At 47.2% G+C, this 16871-nt stretch overlaps 1 protein-coding gene across 1 annotated transcript in view; it reads right to left on the reverse strand.

Annotated features, from left to right (window-relative positions):
• The window catches only part of KIF5C (kinesin family member 5C), a 133661-nt gene that overhangs the window by 30524 nt on the left and 86266 nt on the right, over positions 1 to 16871 (reverse strand). Inside the window, exons 15-16 of the mRNA XM_067549483.1 lie at positions 15212 to 15358; positions 6525 to 6713 (exon numbers count right to left, since the gene is read on the reverse strand). Of these exons, the coding sequence (XP_067405584.1) occupies positions 6525 to 6713; positions 15212 to 15358 (336 nt within the window). The remainder of the gene's footprint in view (positions 1 to 6524; positions 6714 to 15211; positions 15359 to 16871) is intronic.

The following is a 16871-nucleotide window of genomic DNA, read 5'->3' on the forward strand; positions in this document are numbered from 1 at the left end:
GTGGGTGCTCCACTTTAGGTGACTGTTGATCAGTGCCCCTCAATGGAAGGGGCTTCGGAACGGTGTTATGTACAGTTGATAAGACCATCAGCCTGAATAGGGCATATGAGGTTGATGGTTATTCTATTGCATAATGTTTTGAAAAAAGTATGTATTGATGCCCAAGTAGCTGCTTTGCAAATGTCTATAATAGATACATTATTAAGGAAGGCAAACGATGTTGAGAGTGCTCTTGTAGAATGTTTGCAAATCCCAGCTGAGGCCTGTTGGTGCATTTTCTGGTAACAGAGGTGAATACACCCCGCTATCCACTTGCGTAATCTTTGTTTGGAGACTGTCTGTCCTTTTGATCACTCTGTTATAGAAATGAATGGTCTCAGTCATTTTCTAAAGCTTTTTGTCCTATCTAGGTAGAAGGCCAGTGCTCTTCTGATGTCAAGAGTATGGAATGCTGCCTCCCTTTCGTCCGCATGTGGTTTTAGAAAGAATGCAGGTAAGTAAATAGGTTCATTTAGGTGAAAATAGGAAATGACTTTAGGTAAGAATTTTGGATGTGGTCTCAATGTGACCTTGTCTTTAAAGACAACCAAATATGGAAGATTGGCCATTACTGCACCTAGCTCGCCTACCCAACATGATGGCAATAAGAAAGGCGACCTTCATGGAGAGGTGTAATAGGGAGCAAGTGGTTCAAAAGGTGGTTCCATAAGTCTGTGTAGAACCAGGTTGAGGTCATAGGTAGGGACTGGGATTCTGGTCTCTGGGTAAGTATTTTTAATACCCTTGAGGAATCGTTTAGTTGTTGAATGGGTGAACAGGGTAGTGCCATCTACTTTGTCGTGAAACACTGTGATGGCTGCCAGCTGTACATTAATAGAGCTTATGGCAAGACCACTTTTCTTCAATTCCAGTATGTAATCTAGTACTCGTGGTAGCTGAGAGGAAGTCGGGTTGGGTCGTTCATTGTTGCACCATGCACAGAATCTTCTCCATTTGTAGATGTATATCTTCTTCGTATTCAGTCTTCTACTGTTTAGTAGACTGTCCTATACCTCATCTGAAGAGGTTAATTCACCTTCCGTGAACCATGGAGTAGCCATGCTTTGAGGTGTAGGATCATCAGGTTGGGATGATGGGTATGTCCCAAGTCCTGAGAGAGGAGATGAGGTATTTGTGGGAGGTGCTGTGGTGGGCACATTGCCATCTGGAGAAGGTAGGGAAACCAGGTTTGTCTAGACCTTGTAGGTGCTATGAGGATGACCTTGGCACTGTCCTCCTTGATTTTGTGGATGACCCTGGCTAGTAGTGGTATGGGTGGGAATGCGTACATTAGGGGCACATCCCACTTGATGAGCGCATCACCTAGTGAGTTTGGACCTAGTCCTGCTCTGGAGCAGAACTGTGGGCATTTGGAGTTTTGTGCCATTGCAAATAAGTCTATTGAAGGGAAGCCCCATTGACTGAATATCATGTTTAGGATTCCTGGGTCCATTTCCCATTCATGGTTCTGTACAAAGTCTCTGCTCAGTGTATTCGCTGTGGTGTTCAGGGAGCCTGGAAGTTATAATGCCATTAGGTTGACGTTGTGGCTAATGCACCAGTTCCAGAGATGAACTGCCTCCATATATAGGGAGTGCGATCTTGCACCGCCCTGGCGGTTTATATAAAACATGCATGTCATATTGTCCATTAGAATCCTGATTGATTTGTTCTTGATAAGTGGGAGGAAATATTTGCATGCATTTCGTACCGCTCTTAGCTCTAGCAGATTTATATGGAGGTTGGTCTCTGATTTGGGCCACCAGCATTGGAGATTGTTGTCGAGTAGGTGTGCTCCCCAAACTATTAGGGAGGTATCTGCGGTGATTGTTAGTGTCGGGGTCCTTTGGAAGAAAGGGACTCTTGCGCAGACATTTTTGGAAAAAGTCCACCATTTTAGAGATTCTTTTATTTTGGATGGTATTGCAAGGAGTCTGTTGAGACTGTGCTTCTGAGGAATATAAACTGTTCTAATCCATGCTTGTAAGCTTCTTGTATGAAGTCTGGCATGTTTGACCACGAAAGTTGTTGCGGACATGTGGCCTAACAGTTGTAGGCACATTCTGGTAGATATCTGCAAGCTGTCTATCACTGTTATTATGAGATTGGTTAGAGTGGTAAATCGTTGTTGAGGAAGTATGGCTCTGCCCTCCAGGGTATTGAGGCAGGCTCCAATAAATTCTAGTTTTTGAACAGGTACCATTGTCAACTTCTGTTCGTTTATTTGTAACCCTAATTTCATTAACAGAGTTATCGTGCCTTGAGTAGCCTTTATTGCTTCTTTTAGTGTGGTTGTCTTTATCAGACAGTCGTCGAGATATGGAAATATCATGATTCCATATTTTCATAGGTGTGCTGTCACCACCAATAAAACCTTTGAAGAGACCCTCGGAGCAGTCGATAGACCAAATGGGAGTACCTTGTACTGAAACTGTTGGTTTTCACATCCAAAATCTCAGGAATCTCCTGTGAGATGGATGTATCGTAATATGAAAATATGCATCCTGGAGGTCGAGAGCAGAGAGCCAATCGCCCATTTCTAGCGTTGGGATTATTGTTGCTAGTGTCATCATCTCTAAATGTTGGATTCTGATGAATTTCTTGAGTTTTCATAGATCTAAGATAGCTCTCCATCCGCCTATCTTCTTCAGTGTCAGAAAATAGTACGAATGAAAGCCCTTCCCTCTGAACCATGGTGATACAGGTTCTACTGCACCCAATTGTATAAGGCATTGTACTTGCTGTTGTAACAGGTTCTTGTGAGAGGGGTCACTGAAGATGGATGGGAAAGGAGAGGTGAGTGGATGGGATAGACAAAGGGGATGGAATAACCATTCTCTATAATTTCTAGAACCCATCTGTCTGATGTGAAGTTTCTTCAGATGTTCTGAAATGGTGACAGCTGGTCTCCGAATCGTGTGGAGATGGTAAGTACTTCCTGGTAAATATCTTGGGGGGTCTCATGCTCTCGACCGGACCTTCAAAACTGTTGTCTGGATGTGGGTTCCTGACTTGTTGAAGATTGATTTGATGTTGGTCGTCTTCTGGTCTGACGTTGTTTACACCTCTAGTTGTATTGCCTACAAGTTTGGGCATAAGGTGGACGGAATCTTTGCGTGTAAAACCTGACCTGTTTCTTTTTGTCTGCAGGTGTGTAGATTCCCAAGGATTTGAGAATTGCACGTGAGTCTTTGTGAGAGTGAAGAGACTCATCTGTTTTCTCTGCAAATAACTTCAGGCCTTTGAATGGCAGGTCCTCCGCTGTGGACTATATTTCTTTCAGGAAACCTGAAAGATGAAGCCACGACACCTGGCACATGACTACTGATGTGGCCATGGAGCGAGCCTCTATGTCAGCTGAGTCAAATGAGGCCTGTAGTGCTGTGCGTGCAATGAGCTAGCCCTCAGTTATACTGGCTCTGAACTGTTCTTTCTTTTCCTCTGGTAAATTATCAGTAAAAGTTGCCAGTTTGGAAATAATTGTGTGGGTGTATTTTGACAATAACTCCTCATAATTGGCTTTTTGGAATTGGAGTGTAGTGGAAAAGTACGCTTTGCATCTGAAGAGGTCTAGTCTCTTCCAGTCCTTATCGTAAGATGTTGCTCTGCTGTGGTGTTGTTTACCTCTCTGATTCACAGCCTGTACTACCAAATAATTTGGTACAGGGTGGGAAAACAAGAACTCGTTGTCTTTGGACGGGACATATTTTTATGCGAACATTTACATGAAGGTGGTGCCATGGCGGGTGACTGCCATACAGTTTTTGCAGGTTCCATGATTGCCTCATTAATGGGTAATGCAACCTTAGAGGATGCAGCAGTCTGTAATATGTCACACAATTTGTGATGTGCTTCAGGTACCTCTTCCAGGGATATTTCAAGAGCCTCTGACACCCTTTTGAAGAGATCCTGGAATTGTCTGAAATCATCTCCAGTAGTGGGTGATGGAGGCATTATAATTTCATTTGGAGAAGATGACGATAATTCTGGAGGAGAAGCGTCTTCATGATCAGGTGCTTCATCAGAGTCATCACTTATTTCCTCAAGTGGTTCATGGGAGAGTGTAGTACTCTTGATCTTGGAGGACTTAGGGTCCTTGAGTGTTGGGTCCTGTACGTGGCCCAAGGGTCCCAATATTGACACTGAGGTGGAAATGGCATAGGAGATAGTACCCACAGGTGTCCGTGTCAACTGAGTGCTTGAGATGTTGGTTGTTGAGACTGTCCTGCTTTGGGCGAATGGACGGGGGAGGAATGGTGAGGTGAATGTATTTGACCATCTTCCTCCTCCTCGTCATTACTGGATAGTAGTGGGCCTGACCTCGGTGTTGTAATGTGAGACTCACTACTGAACGTGCTGGTGTAACGTCGGTACCGAAAAGAGGGGGATTCTGGAGTTTCTGAGACTACCAGATCTCCCTGCCTGAGAAACTGTTGAGGTGCTTGGAAGATCGGTACTGGCACTGGTGCAGCTGGTGTAGGTATTGTTGCTGTCTATGCCAAGGGTTTCACTGGTACCATAGACGGCGGCATAGGGTGGCATGCCATTGAAGTGGTTGGTGCCAGCTGTCTTTTCGGCTCCGTTGGTATCGGGGCTGTGCACTTTTCCTTCCCCTTAATACCTTTGTCCGAGGTTGCCCTCTTAGGGTCTGTAGCTCTATGGGTACTTGCAGTACCTGACAGTACCAAAGTCTCAGAGTCTGAAGCGTTCAGTGCTGTCAGTACTGAAGTTGTTTCTATGGCTGAGGAATGCTTTTTCTTTGTTGGTTCCCTCTCAGGTAAGCTTGTGGAGTGCTTTTTGGTGGTCTTTTTCAGACCAGACTCCTTGGTAGTTGTTTTTGTGGCTAGCCCTGTGTCAGAGGCTGCCGAGGATGACCGTTGGCTTGGATAAGAGCCAGGTTCAGGCTCCAATGTGGGTTGCAGTAACTTCTCCATTAGAAGGAGTTCCAATTGAAGGTCTCTAGCCTTCCTTGCTCTCGCCTTCAAATTGTGGCAATGAGAGCACTTTTGAGGGATGTGCGATTCCCCCAGGTAACGGACACACAGAGTGACAGTCTGAAAGAAGAATGGAAAGCCTGCAGGTTAGGCACTGCTTGAACTGTGGGGATTGCCTGGGTTTTTGTTTGTAGGGTAAAATTCCTAGTAGTATATTTCCTAACTATAGTAAGAAATGGGAAAAACTCCGGGGAAATAGGATGCAAATAATTTTTTTAAACGAGTTTAAGGAGAAACAAGGAAAGAAAAAATAAAAATTTACTAGATTTCCAATAAGGACGACTAATTATTAACTATCTAACTATCTACTGCTGTGGGCGGTAGAGAAGAAACTGAGGAACAGTTAGTCGCACAGTGCTGTGTAACCGCTGAAAACTGCATGAGACAGCAGCACTGTTGCAACCCAACCGGGCACTACTATAATAAATCTCCGATCTCACATGCAGGGCACTCAGACACCTAAAGTGGAGCACCCACAGGGACATTCCTCAAAGAAGAGTAATTAGGTAATGTTTGTAAAATGCTTTGAACATGAAAAGTGCTATGTAACTGCTAAGTATTACTAGAGCTCAGCATATGATTTCAGTGATAAAACCCTGGGATAAGATCATTCACATGCATGATTCACTTTACATTTCTGGACAAATGATCTATCCAATCACAGATTGGTCTCCTGTCTTTCTAGAACATTTAGAAATGTACTACAACTTCTGCCTTTCTTTATCAAGATCTACAGCAAGTTTGGAAAGCCATTGTAACTGCAAAACATGGCCTGTCCCTACTTATATTTCAATAATAAACTCCAGTTTTTTCAGACTAAATGCCAGCAAATTAATTGTGGTGGACTCACAATCCCTCCCTCCAATCAGGGAACACAGAGATGACCATGTGGAATCAACAAAACTACATCATTTTAGCAATTGCTGGCATTCGGCACATTTACTTACCTTTGCTTCCTTTAGGATCACAAAAAGTCTGACCCAGAGGGGCATCCAGCCAGCTATTCTGCTGGGATGCTGCAGCATGCACCATTTCTGGTAACACTACAGCCACCAGGAAACCCTGCTGCTCAGAATTATATGGTATCATTCTCCGTAGTTTTAACAGTATTGTTTTATATACCATATTGTATATCTGCTAATGGGATGAATGCCTCTCCGAGCCTGATTACTGGGAGCTGTCAGCATGTTTTACAAATGAGCTGGATATTTGTTAATTCCATTTGCAGGTCATTTTTAAAGTTAAAGGCACAATGTTAAAAATGTAGAGCTGCAGAAATAAAGTTGTTTCTTCAGTGTGTGAGGATAAACTGTACTGTACAGTACAATATGAGGTAGACAGAAATCTACAGCCAAATAGCCATGCTCTCATCACTGAGAAGTAGCATGTTTAAGAAGGTTTGGAGGTGGGGGAAGGGGAAGAGATTTCAAGGAAGAAGAGGATAAATCAGTGAGACTTCTGCCGCAGAGGAGGAAGAAGAAAGAGGCATACTTGTGAAATGAGAAGCTGGCAGGCTGCGAGTTCCCGCTCACTGGCATTCATCTTCCTGTTGGAGTCTATCTGGGCACTCTCCAGCTGCTTGCTGCGGTTCACCAGAGATTTCACCTCAGACTTCATTTTACTGATGTAGAGCCGTGCCATGGTGAACTCCTCCTCGATTACCCCGTTCACATCTGCTAACTAAACACACAAAGGGTTGCGATGCTTAATACAGGCTTATAAAAGAAAATAGCCAGTGTAGAAAACCTTCTAATAATGAACCAGTTGTCTAGAGCTAGGGGCTTTCAGTAATACACACAGAACTCACAAGTCACGGGTATACCAGCTTGGATTTTTCCCCATTTACATTCTAAGATGTCGTATCACTCAGCCTCTCAGAATCTTCATGGATAAAAGTCAGACAAAGGCCAAAAGTGAAGACTCCTGTTCAGGTTATAACCACTGATCCAATGATTCAACTTTTAAAATGGGAATAAGATAGAACACCTGCCTTAATTGCAGTGACACCTTGTAAAAGAGCTTTCCTATGCTGCTGGAGAGGCCATGAATCTCCCCTTTAAAGTAACATTATAAAGCTCCCTCAATTGTGACTTTTTGCATTGAAAACTGTCCTTTAAAGCCCTGGCTTCTTAATTAGTACAAAACCTCCACTAAACGGTAGTAGGCCTCTATTTTCAAGTACTGTACCCTTTCTAATACAATTTCATACGGAATGACTTGGCCACCAGGGGTTGCTGTAACATCTCAAAGCAAGATTCACTCTTGAGGTACTAGAAAAAATGATGGTTAAAAAACTTCCAGATCAGATCATATTAATTTGGACACAGCAATCTGTAGTCTTAGATCAACCTTCAGAATACTAGGTTTACTGGTTACTTGTATCAGTACAAATCTGGAATGCCAACACAGTTTATTTAAATATTGCGCATTTTGAGATTGCTACAGCTAAATTTCCAGAATTATCAAATAATTTAATATCAACTAATAGGCTAAAGAAAACAAGGTTACTTACCAGTAACTGATGTTCTTTGAGATGTGCGGCTCATGTCCATTTCACTGTAGGTGAGCGCATGCCACCGTGCACAGTTCCTGGAACTTTTTTCCCCTTAGCAGACCACGTAGGTCTGGCTCTGGTGCCCCCTGGAGTCCCACGCACATGCCGTGGTATATGAGGCGCTGCCGGCCCTATGCCCCCTCAGTCCCTTCTTTCTGCCAACTCCGGCAGTAGGGGCAGGGGGTGGGTTGTGGAATGGACATGAGCAACACATCTCGAAGAACATCAGTTACTGGTAAGTAACCATGTTTTCTTCTTCGAGTGATTGCTCATGTCCATTCCACTATAGGTGACTAACAAGCAATGCCTTTGGAGGTGGGTAGGAGTTACCGGTGAGCTGCCCTCAGCACGGCTCTACCAAATCCCGCGTCCTCTCTCGCCTGCTGGACAATGCAATAGTGGGACGTGAAGGTGTGCACCGACGGCCAGGTGGCAGCTTTGCAGATGTCCTGCAAGGGCACTCTCTCCAGGAAGGCTGTGGACGAGGCTTGAGCTCTGGTTGAGTGCGCTGTGATGGTTCCCGGAAGCGGCACCCTTGCCTGCTCATAGCAGAACTTGATGCACGATGTAATCCATGAGGAGACACGCTGGGTGGAAAGAGGAGAGCCTTTCATCCGGTCAACCACTGCAATGAAGAGCTGCGTTGATTTCCAGAATGGCTTTGTACGCTCAATGTAGAAGGCCAGGGCTCGTCTCATGTCCAGCGAATGCCATCTCCTCTCCTCCGCCGAACCATGCGGTTTGAGAAAAAAAAACACGGGGAGAAAAATATCTTGGTTACAATGAAATTGGGAAACCACTTTGGGCAGGAAGGCTGGATGCAGCCTTAACTGCACCTTATCCTTATAAAATACTGTATAAGGGGACTCTCAGATCCAGGCCCTAATTTCGGAGACTCTCCTAGCTGAAGAGTAATGGCTATCAGGAAGGCTACCTTCCATGAAAGCATAAGCAGGGGGCATGAAGCCATAGGTTCAAAGGGGGACCCCGTGAGTCTCGAGAGGACCAGGTTGAAATCCCAGGGAGGCACCGGGTCACGGCCCTGTGGATAAAGCCTCTCTACCCCCTTGAGGAACCTGACCGACATGGGATAGGAGAACAGGGATCTCTCCCCTCTAGCGGCTGATAGAAGGCCGAAATGGCTGCCACGTGAACCCTCAATGAGGCCAGTGCCAGACCCAGGAGCTTTAGCTGTAGCAGGTACTCCAGGATCTCCTGCACAGGCGAGAGGCTGGGTGGAATGCCCTGGGACTCCGCCCAAGAGGTAAACCGTTTCCACTTAGCCCGATACAAGACTTGTGTAGAAGGTTTCCTGCTGCCCAGCAGGACTTCTTGGACCTGCACCGAGCAGGCTCTCTCTCCCTCTGTCAGCCACAGAGCCTCCAGGCCGTGAGGTGCAGGGAGTCCAGGTCCGGGTGTAACAGGCGACTGTGGTCATGGGAGAGAAGGTCGTGCCGTCTCGGGAGCTCCAGGGGCGGGGCGATCAAAATGTCCAGCAGCATGCTGAACCACTGCTGCCTCAGCCAGGCCGGAGTGATGATAATGTCCGCCCTGTCCCTCTTTATTTTCAGGAGGACGTTGGGCAGTAGTGGAATGGGCGGGAACGCGTACATGAGGGTCCCCGTCCAGTCGATGGGGAATGCGTTGGAAATCGACCCAGTCTCGCGACCCCGGAGTGAGCAGAACCTCAGGCACTTCACGTTCCAGGCCGACACAAATAGGTCCAGTTGGGGAACACCCCACTTCTGGAAGATTGTAGTCACTACCTCCAGGTGCAACGACCAGTCATGGTGGGGTAGAAACGACCTGCTGAAGCGATCCAGCTCGTCGTTCCTCACTCCCAGGAGGTGAGAGGCAGTCAAGAGGAAATCGTGTCTCATGGCAAAGTTCCACAGACAGGTAGCTTCCTCGCAGAGAGCCGAGGAGCTTGCTCCCCCCTGCCTGTTTATATAAAACATAGCTGTGGTGTTGTCCATCAGCACCTGCACCATTCTGCTTGTCAGAAATCGGAGGAACACCCTGCACGCTAGGCGAATGGCCCTCAGCTCCTTCACATTGATGTGCAGGAGCCTCTCCTCCCCCAACCAGAGTCCCTGAGTGCTCAGATTGGGGCTGATGTGGGCTCCCCATCCCACATCTGAGGCGTTGGAGATTAGGGTAACTGACTGTACCAGTTCCCTGAATGGAACACCCTTCAACACCGCTCTGGGAGACCTCCACCAGTTTAGGGAGGCTAGGACGGGCAGGGGAACTGTGACCACCCGATCCAGTGGGTGTCTGCTCGGCACGTATACTGAGGCCAACCATGCCTGAAACGGTCTGAGCCTCAGGCGAGCTAGTCTCACTATGTACGTGCAGGCCGCCACGTGGCCCAACAGCTGTAGGCAGTGCCTGACTGTTGTAGTGGGGCATCGGTGCAGATGGGAGATAAGAGACCATCATCTCGAAACGTAGCTGAGGCAGGAAGGCTCTGGCCTGGGAAGCATCCAGGGTGGCCCCAATGAACTCTATACGCTGCACTGGGATTAGTGTAGACTTCTGCTCGTTTATAAGCAGTCTCAGTCTGCTGCACGTGGAGCAAGTGAAAGTCATGCTCTCCTGCACTTGGAACCTGGACTTGCCCCTGATCGGCCAATCGGCCAGGTAAGGAAAAATTTGCACACCTTTTCATCTCAAGTGGGCTGCCACTACTGCCATGCATTTGGTGAACACCCTTGGAGCAGAAGAGAGGCCAACGGGTAGGGCTGTAAATTGGTAGTGGGAGCCAGCCACCGTGAAATGGAGAAAAAGCCTGTGGCTGGGGAGGATAGACACATTAAAGTATGCATCCTTGAGGTCGAGGGCGGCATACCAGTCTCCTGGATCCAGGGAAGGGACTATGGAGGCTAGGGAAACCATGCAAAACTTGAGTCGTTTGACATACTTGTTTAGACAATGCAGGTCTAATATGGGTCTCAGACCCCTCTTCGCCTTGGGGATGAGGAAGTACCTTGAATAGAACCCCTTCCCCCTTCTGTTTTGAGGGACCATTTCCACTGCTCTTTTGTTGAGGAGGATGTCCACGTCCTGCAAGAGAAGTTGCTCGTGAGAGGGGTCCCTGAAGAGGGATGGAAGGGGAGGGTTGTTGGGGGATTTAGAAGTAAACTGTAGGGCACAGGCCCCTGAGACTATCCCAAGGACCCAACGGTCCGACGTGATCTTTGCCCATTCAGGATAGAAGGGCCTTAACCTGTTTAGGAAGGGGCGGGGCGGATCCAGGAGAGCAAAAGGGGTGCCACTCTCGGGCACACCATCAAAACTGCCTCCTATGATTGCCCAACCCCTTGGGGGGGCCCTGCTGGGGGGCTGAGGATGAGCTGGGGGCTGATTCCATCTCCTAAACCCTCTATTTCTGTCCCTATTTCAACAGGGCTGAAAAGGTCTAGGCAGAGGCCTTGATTGCTGCTGCGCCTGGGGCCATGACTGCCGCCTGGAAACCTGGGGCATGTACAGGCCCAGGGAGCGAAGCGTGGCCCTGGAGTCCTTCAGACCGTGCAGCTTCACATCTGTCTGATCAGAGAATAGGGCCGACCCATCAAAGGGGAGGTCCTGAATTGATTGTTGCACCTCCTGGGACAGGCCCGATTATTGCAGCCACGAGCACCTTCTCATAGCAATGGCGGAGGCTACGGCCCTACCCGCCGAGTCAGCAGCGTCACTGGATGTTTGGAGTGCTACCCTAGCCACCTTGATTCCTTCATCCAGGATGGTGGTGAAGTCTGTGGCCTGGTCCAGGGGCAGGGCCTTAGCAAACCGCCTGAGGGAGTCCCACAAATTAAAATTATATCTCCCCAGGAGGGCCTGATGGTTGGCAATCCTGAACTGCAGGGCTGCCGTGGAATAAATTTGTCTCCCAAACAAATCCAGCTTTTTGTTGTCTTTGTTCTTGGGAGTGGAACCAGGATGACCTTGCCTGTTCCACTGGTTGGCTGCGTCTACCACCAGGGTTCCCGGGGCCAGGTGAGTGAACAAATACTCGAACCCTTCGGCCAGGACATAATACTTCTTCTCAGTCACCTTCGACGTAGGGGCAACCGAGGAAGGGGTTTGCCACAGGGCCTTAACAATTTTGAGGACCCTATTGTGGACTGGTAGTGCCACTCTCGCTCGGGCAGCCGCCGCCAGCACATTGAAGAGGGTATCATCAGCCTCCTCTAACTCCTTGACCCAGCCCCAAGTTAGAGGCCACCCTCTTGAGCAGCTCCTGGTGCGCTCTGAAATCCGCCACGTGGTCCCAGGAGACTGCCTCGTCTGGGGAGGAGGAAGAGGACTGCCGAGGCACATCCTGCAGGTGCCCCCCCATCTGATAAAGGGTTGCACCTGTAGAGGGTCTCCCCATGGGGTCCGACCTCTCATCCAAGGAGTGGTATCTATGGGCCTTCTCCTGTGCCGGAGACATGGACTGAACCCCCTCTCATGGGTAGATTCGGGCCCCGGTCCGATCTGGATGCCCCATGGGGCCCAATAAGGCCATTGTTGCGATCATTGTCCCTGGGGTCAAACTGGGGCTGACTGCGCCACCTGCTGCGATGCCTTGTGGGGGCATCAGCTTTTCCGATGACTGTCCCGCCTGTGGGACCCCAAGCCACTAGACTGGCGGTGCCGTGCCCGTCCTTGGTCCCGGGTGCTGTGGCGTGCCGGGGACCATCCTCTCAACCCCTCCGACGTGGAGGACGACAAGGACCGCCTCTGTCACCGTGAGCGGTGCCGACGGACAGAGGCGCACTCTGAAGAGCTCTTGGTACTGGAGTGCTGTCGCAGTACCGATGACTTGTGGCACCACTTGCCCTTCAGTGACTGAGACCGGCGCCACTCCAGACTCCGATGAACGGGTTCCGCGTCAGAGACTGCATGGTGCGGGGTCCTCAGATGGCGACCAGGTTCTGCGCTGCCTCGGCGCAGGCGAACCCCTCGGTGCCGGCAATCTGGAACAGGAGCTGTCCAAGCGCCACCTGGCGGACCTCAACCGGTGCCGCTCTTGGCCTCCGGTGCCGGGGACCAATGTTGGCACCGAGAGGGAGACTGCATCCTGAGTCGAAGCAGGCAGGTTCGATGACGCCAACCAGGAGCGACTGGTAGGGGAGCGTCCTCGCTCTACCCCCAGTGGCCGTCTGGCAGGAGATCTTCCTCCCCATACCGGGGATCTCCACCGCCTTTCGGGGGCGGACCCAACACAGGCTTGCCCCGAGACACCGGCCCCTTCTCCCTCAGCGGAAGGAGATGGTGTAGGCAAGGCCAACAAGGCTCTTGCCACCTGAAAAGACTTTGATGTCGGCAGGGGCATTCTCCCACTCCCAGGAGCTGGGGGAGGTTCCCTGCTCAGAGATGCAGGCACCAGAGAAGACTCAATGGGTCATGGCCAGTGCATCTCCACACTTAACCCTGCCCGTACCAACGGTGCAAGGGACTGTCCGCACGCCGCACACTGTTTCTTCTTCTTCGGCACCAGGGATGTTGCTCGGTGCAGAGTTGAGGTCGGTGCCAGCGGTGCACTCTGCACCGAGGTTACACTCGATGCCGAGGTGGAGTGGATCTTTTGAGTCCGTGGTTTAAAAGCCCTGCAGATCTTGCATTTATTTTTCCTGTGCTCTTCCCCCAGGCACTTAAGGCACCGATCATGGGGGTGGTTGAGCAGGAAGGCCTTCCCGCAGGAGGCACACGGCTTAAATCCAGGTGACCAGGGCATGGCCCCGCCGCTCTAAGTCCCTCAGGGACTTCTTATCTAACTACTCTTAACACTACTTAACAACTACTGAAAACTAACTAAAGTACTTTGAATAACAAAGAGTTCAAAGAAGGGGAATAGTACTTGCAGAGAGCAAGGCTAGTTCCAGCAACCATCACAGGCGTAAGGAAGGAACTGTGGGGGCGTAGGGCCGGCAGTGCCTCATATACCATGGCATGTGCACGGGACTCCAGGGGACACCAGAGCCGGCCCTACGGTGTCTGCTAAGGGGAAAAAAGTTCCGGGAACCGTGCACGGTGGCGTGCTCTCATCTATAGTGGAATGGACATGAGCAATCACTCGAAGAACAATCAGACTCCAATAACAGCAGAATTCCAGGAGTCCAATTTTCTCACAGTTCACTGAGCAAGGAATTCCTCAAGAATCATGGATTTCCTTTCCCTCCCATACCCAAACACGCCTTCTAGCAACTCTTAAATGGACAGTTCATACTCTGGGAAATAACGATGCATGTGTGGTAAGAAACACATTGCCAGACAGACAAGGATCATGTCCTTTGTAATCAGAGAGATACCAAGCACTTGCAAAACCCATTGATTTGAGTGTGAAAGAGGCAGGTGCACAACACCTCTCAAGATCAGATCCAAGGGGTACATCATGGACAAGTTATCCAGCTGCCCATACTTGTTTTTAACTCTGAAGTATGGAAAAAGGAGTTTAAAAAGTAAGATGCCGGCTCCAATATTCAAAGTGAAGCAAAGAGGAGAAAGTTAGTACACTACAAACAAAAGATAAAATGAATTACTGCTTGGAAACAGATTTGGCTCATGCAAACTTGCCAGGATGGTCTAGCAAGTAGACATAAGAACAAAACAATGGCCATACTGGGTCAGACAAAGGGTCCATTTAACCCACTATCCTGTCTTCTGACAGTGGCCAATGCCAGATGCTTCAGAAGGAATGAACAAAACAGGTAATCATCAAGTGATCCATCCCATCACTCATTTCCAGCTTCTGGCAAACAGCATAAAACATAACATTTCATTTCAAAAGAAAAGCGTCAACAGTGTCAAGAGAATTTGTATAGCCATATATCACCTACAGTGAATAATTTCTTTGCTTACCTGATGCACAGTTTTAACCAATGACCATTACAATACTGTTTCCAATGGCTGGAATTTTTTTTTTTTTTTGTCTCCAGTGGGAGCAGTGAGAACCTTGGAGAACTTGGCCAGTTGTCCATATTCAGAGGAGCCAGTCAGCATGCAAATTTCAAAGCACTAAGTAGCTGAAGATTTCAGGTATCTCCAGAAAGATTCTGACACCCAGGGTTCTACTGTGTCTAATAGCATTTGTTCATTTTCCATTTTGTTACTCCACAGAAGAAGAAACCATCAGTAAGTTTCATCTCCAACATAGGCTATAGATAGGGATACAGTCAGTCCTATGCTACAGCAGTGCTAACATTTATGGGGTAATCTGCAAAATTCACCAATGCTGGAAGTTGACAAATTCAAGTTTGACACTATCAAACACATATACACAATTTCCCTGAAAATTTGTGAAATTTTTTTAATTCAGTGAAGTGTTTAAGGGGTAAGCTATGAACATTTCCCCTCACATGACTCTGTCCTGATCTGCTGAATAGGTGCTAATACAAATCCTTGACTTGTCAAAAACAGAGATCACAGATTGTACAAGCTGCATGGTGGCTTTATGCCCTAACACAATATCCATTAAGACCGAAACAAAATTATTTTAATTTGTGATCCAAGGAGGATGTAAATATCAGATTCCAGAGGTGAAAAATTGGGGCTATAACCCCTCCATACCATCCACCCTCAAAACTAAACCTTTATATTCTTTTGGGAAAAAAAAGCAATATAAGACCTGGTTTACCGTTTTAACATCATTGGTACCAATGATTCCTCCAATCTCTCCAAGATCTTTAAGCAGTAAGTTCAAGATCTCTGTAGCTCTCTTTTTCTGATGATTACTGAGTTCCTGCAACTGACACAGCTCTCTTTGGGTGGCTGTCAAAGCAGTCTGGAAAAGATTTAAGAGACAAGTTTACAAACCTGTCCACTGATTCCCTTTATATAGAATAGCAACTATGGCTCAGAAAGCTGACAATTCATATTCTAGAGCAACAAACCCACACAAGTCAATTTTCCTATTTCAACATCCAAAAGGTTGTCTTTAGATGGTTGCTTTTGTGTCTCTCCTTTGATAGAGATACAATTGTGACCTCACATTTCATTTTCCCTTGTTTCAGTGCCATTCCATGGGTACAGACTGTTCAGTTATGGCTTTCAGGTTACAGGATTATTTATTTTATTAATCCTTTTGTAGAATTCACTTAGAGTCTGATATCCAAGGTACATATTAAACACACCAACATCTACATCTTTCTAGTTTTTGTACAATTATGCCTTCTATCTAACTGCCCATCTTTTTACCAGTGTCCTCAGCAGACAGCCAATATGCTTTTTAGCAAATAGCACCATAAAGTGAAAATTGTTAATCTAACGTTAAAGACGTTACCAACATGAAATCAATATTGTTGGTATCAGTTACAAAGTAATGGAAATCAGAACCGGACAATGACCCAAATATACATGGCTCACGTATGCTCCAGAGTCTATCCTGCCTAACCCTTTGGGTATTTAAACCAAATCTAAATTTGAAGCTCTTGTAGACTGTGCCTAGGTGATAGTAGTAGTAGATAGATAGTAGATGATATAGTTTGATCACAGCCCAGAAGCTAAGGTGTGTGTCATGGGAGAAGAGAATAAGAAATGAATGATTACAAAATGTAATGTAAATGTACAAAATGTAATCTACAAAAGAGATTACAAAACGTAATGATTACAAAATGTAAAACATTTGCACTCTTATATCAGTCCCCAGTGCCTATGTTATCTCTACCTCAGTCAGAAATCAGGGAAAAGAAACATTTATGTTACATTCTGGTGGGGATTTTCAAGATGCAAATTATTCCAACCTCCTTGCAGGGCAAGGGGTGAAGGAGGGAGATTTTCACCAACCTACACTTCTAATTGGAAGAACTGCAGCTTCAGGCAACATACCCATGCTAGCTCTGATCAAGATAGAGCCCTAAAAATAGAGTATAGCTGTGGTGACATGAGTGGTGGGAAGGGTTAGATGCCTTGAGTACATGCCTTGCATCTTGGAAAGGATTGAACTCTGGCAGCTAACCTCTCCCACCACTCCCAACGCTGTAGCTATTCGTAGGACTCAGGTAACTCAATCAGAGCTAGTGTGGGTATGTCTCCTTGAGCTGGAATTTGCATTGCCAGCTTGAAGCTTAAATGTACTGTTAATGAGTGAGGCTGAGATATTGGAAGAACAAAAAGAGGAGATAACTAACAGCTGCTGAGAAGAAAGTCCAGTCATTGAAAAGAATATTGCTAGCATGATTTGCACCTATAAATTACCATTTTTAAAGTGTTGTATGGAAGGAGAGACACCGTCAAAAGTCAGCATCTGCCAACAGTTACCACACAGTAGTATCTGAGTCTACCACAACTGTATTCTT

Source organism: Emydura macquarii, unplaced genomic scaffold (assembly GCF_026122565.2).
Source record: "Emydura macquarii macquarii isolate MOO-44397 ecotype Brisbane River unplaced genomic scaffold, CSIRO-AGI_Emac_v2 contig_1253, whole genome shotgun sequence".
NCBI lineage: Eukaryota > Metazoa > Chordata > Testudines > Chelidae > Emydura > Emydura macquarii.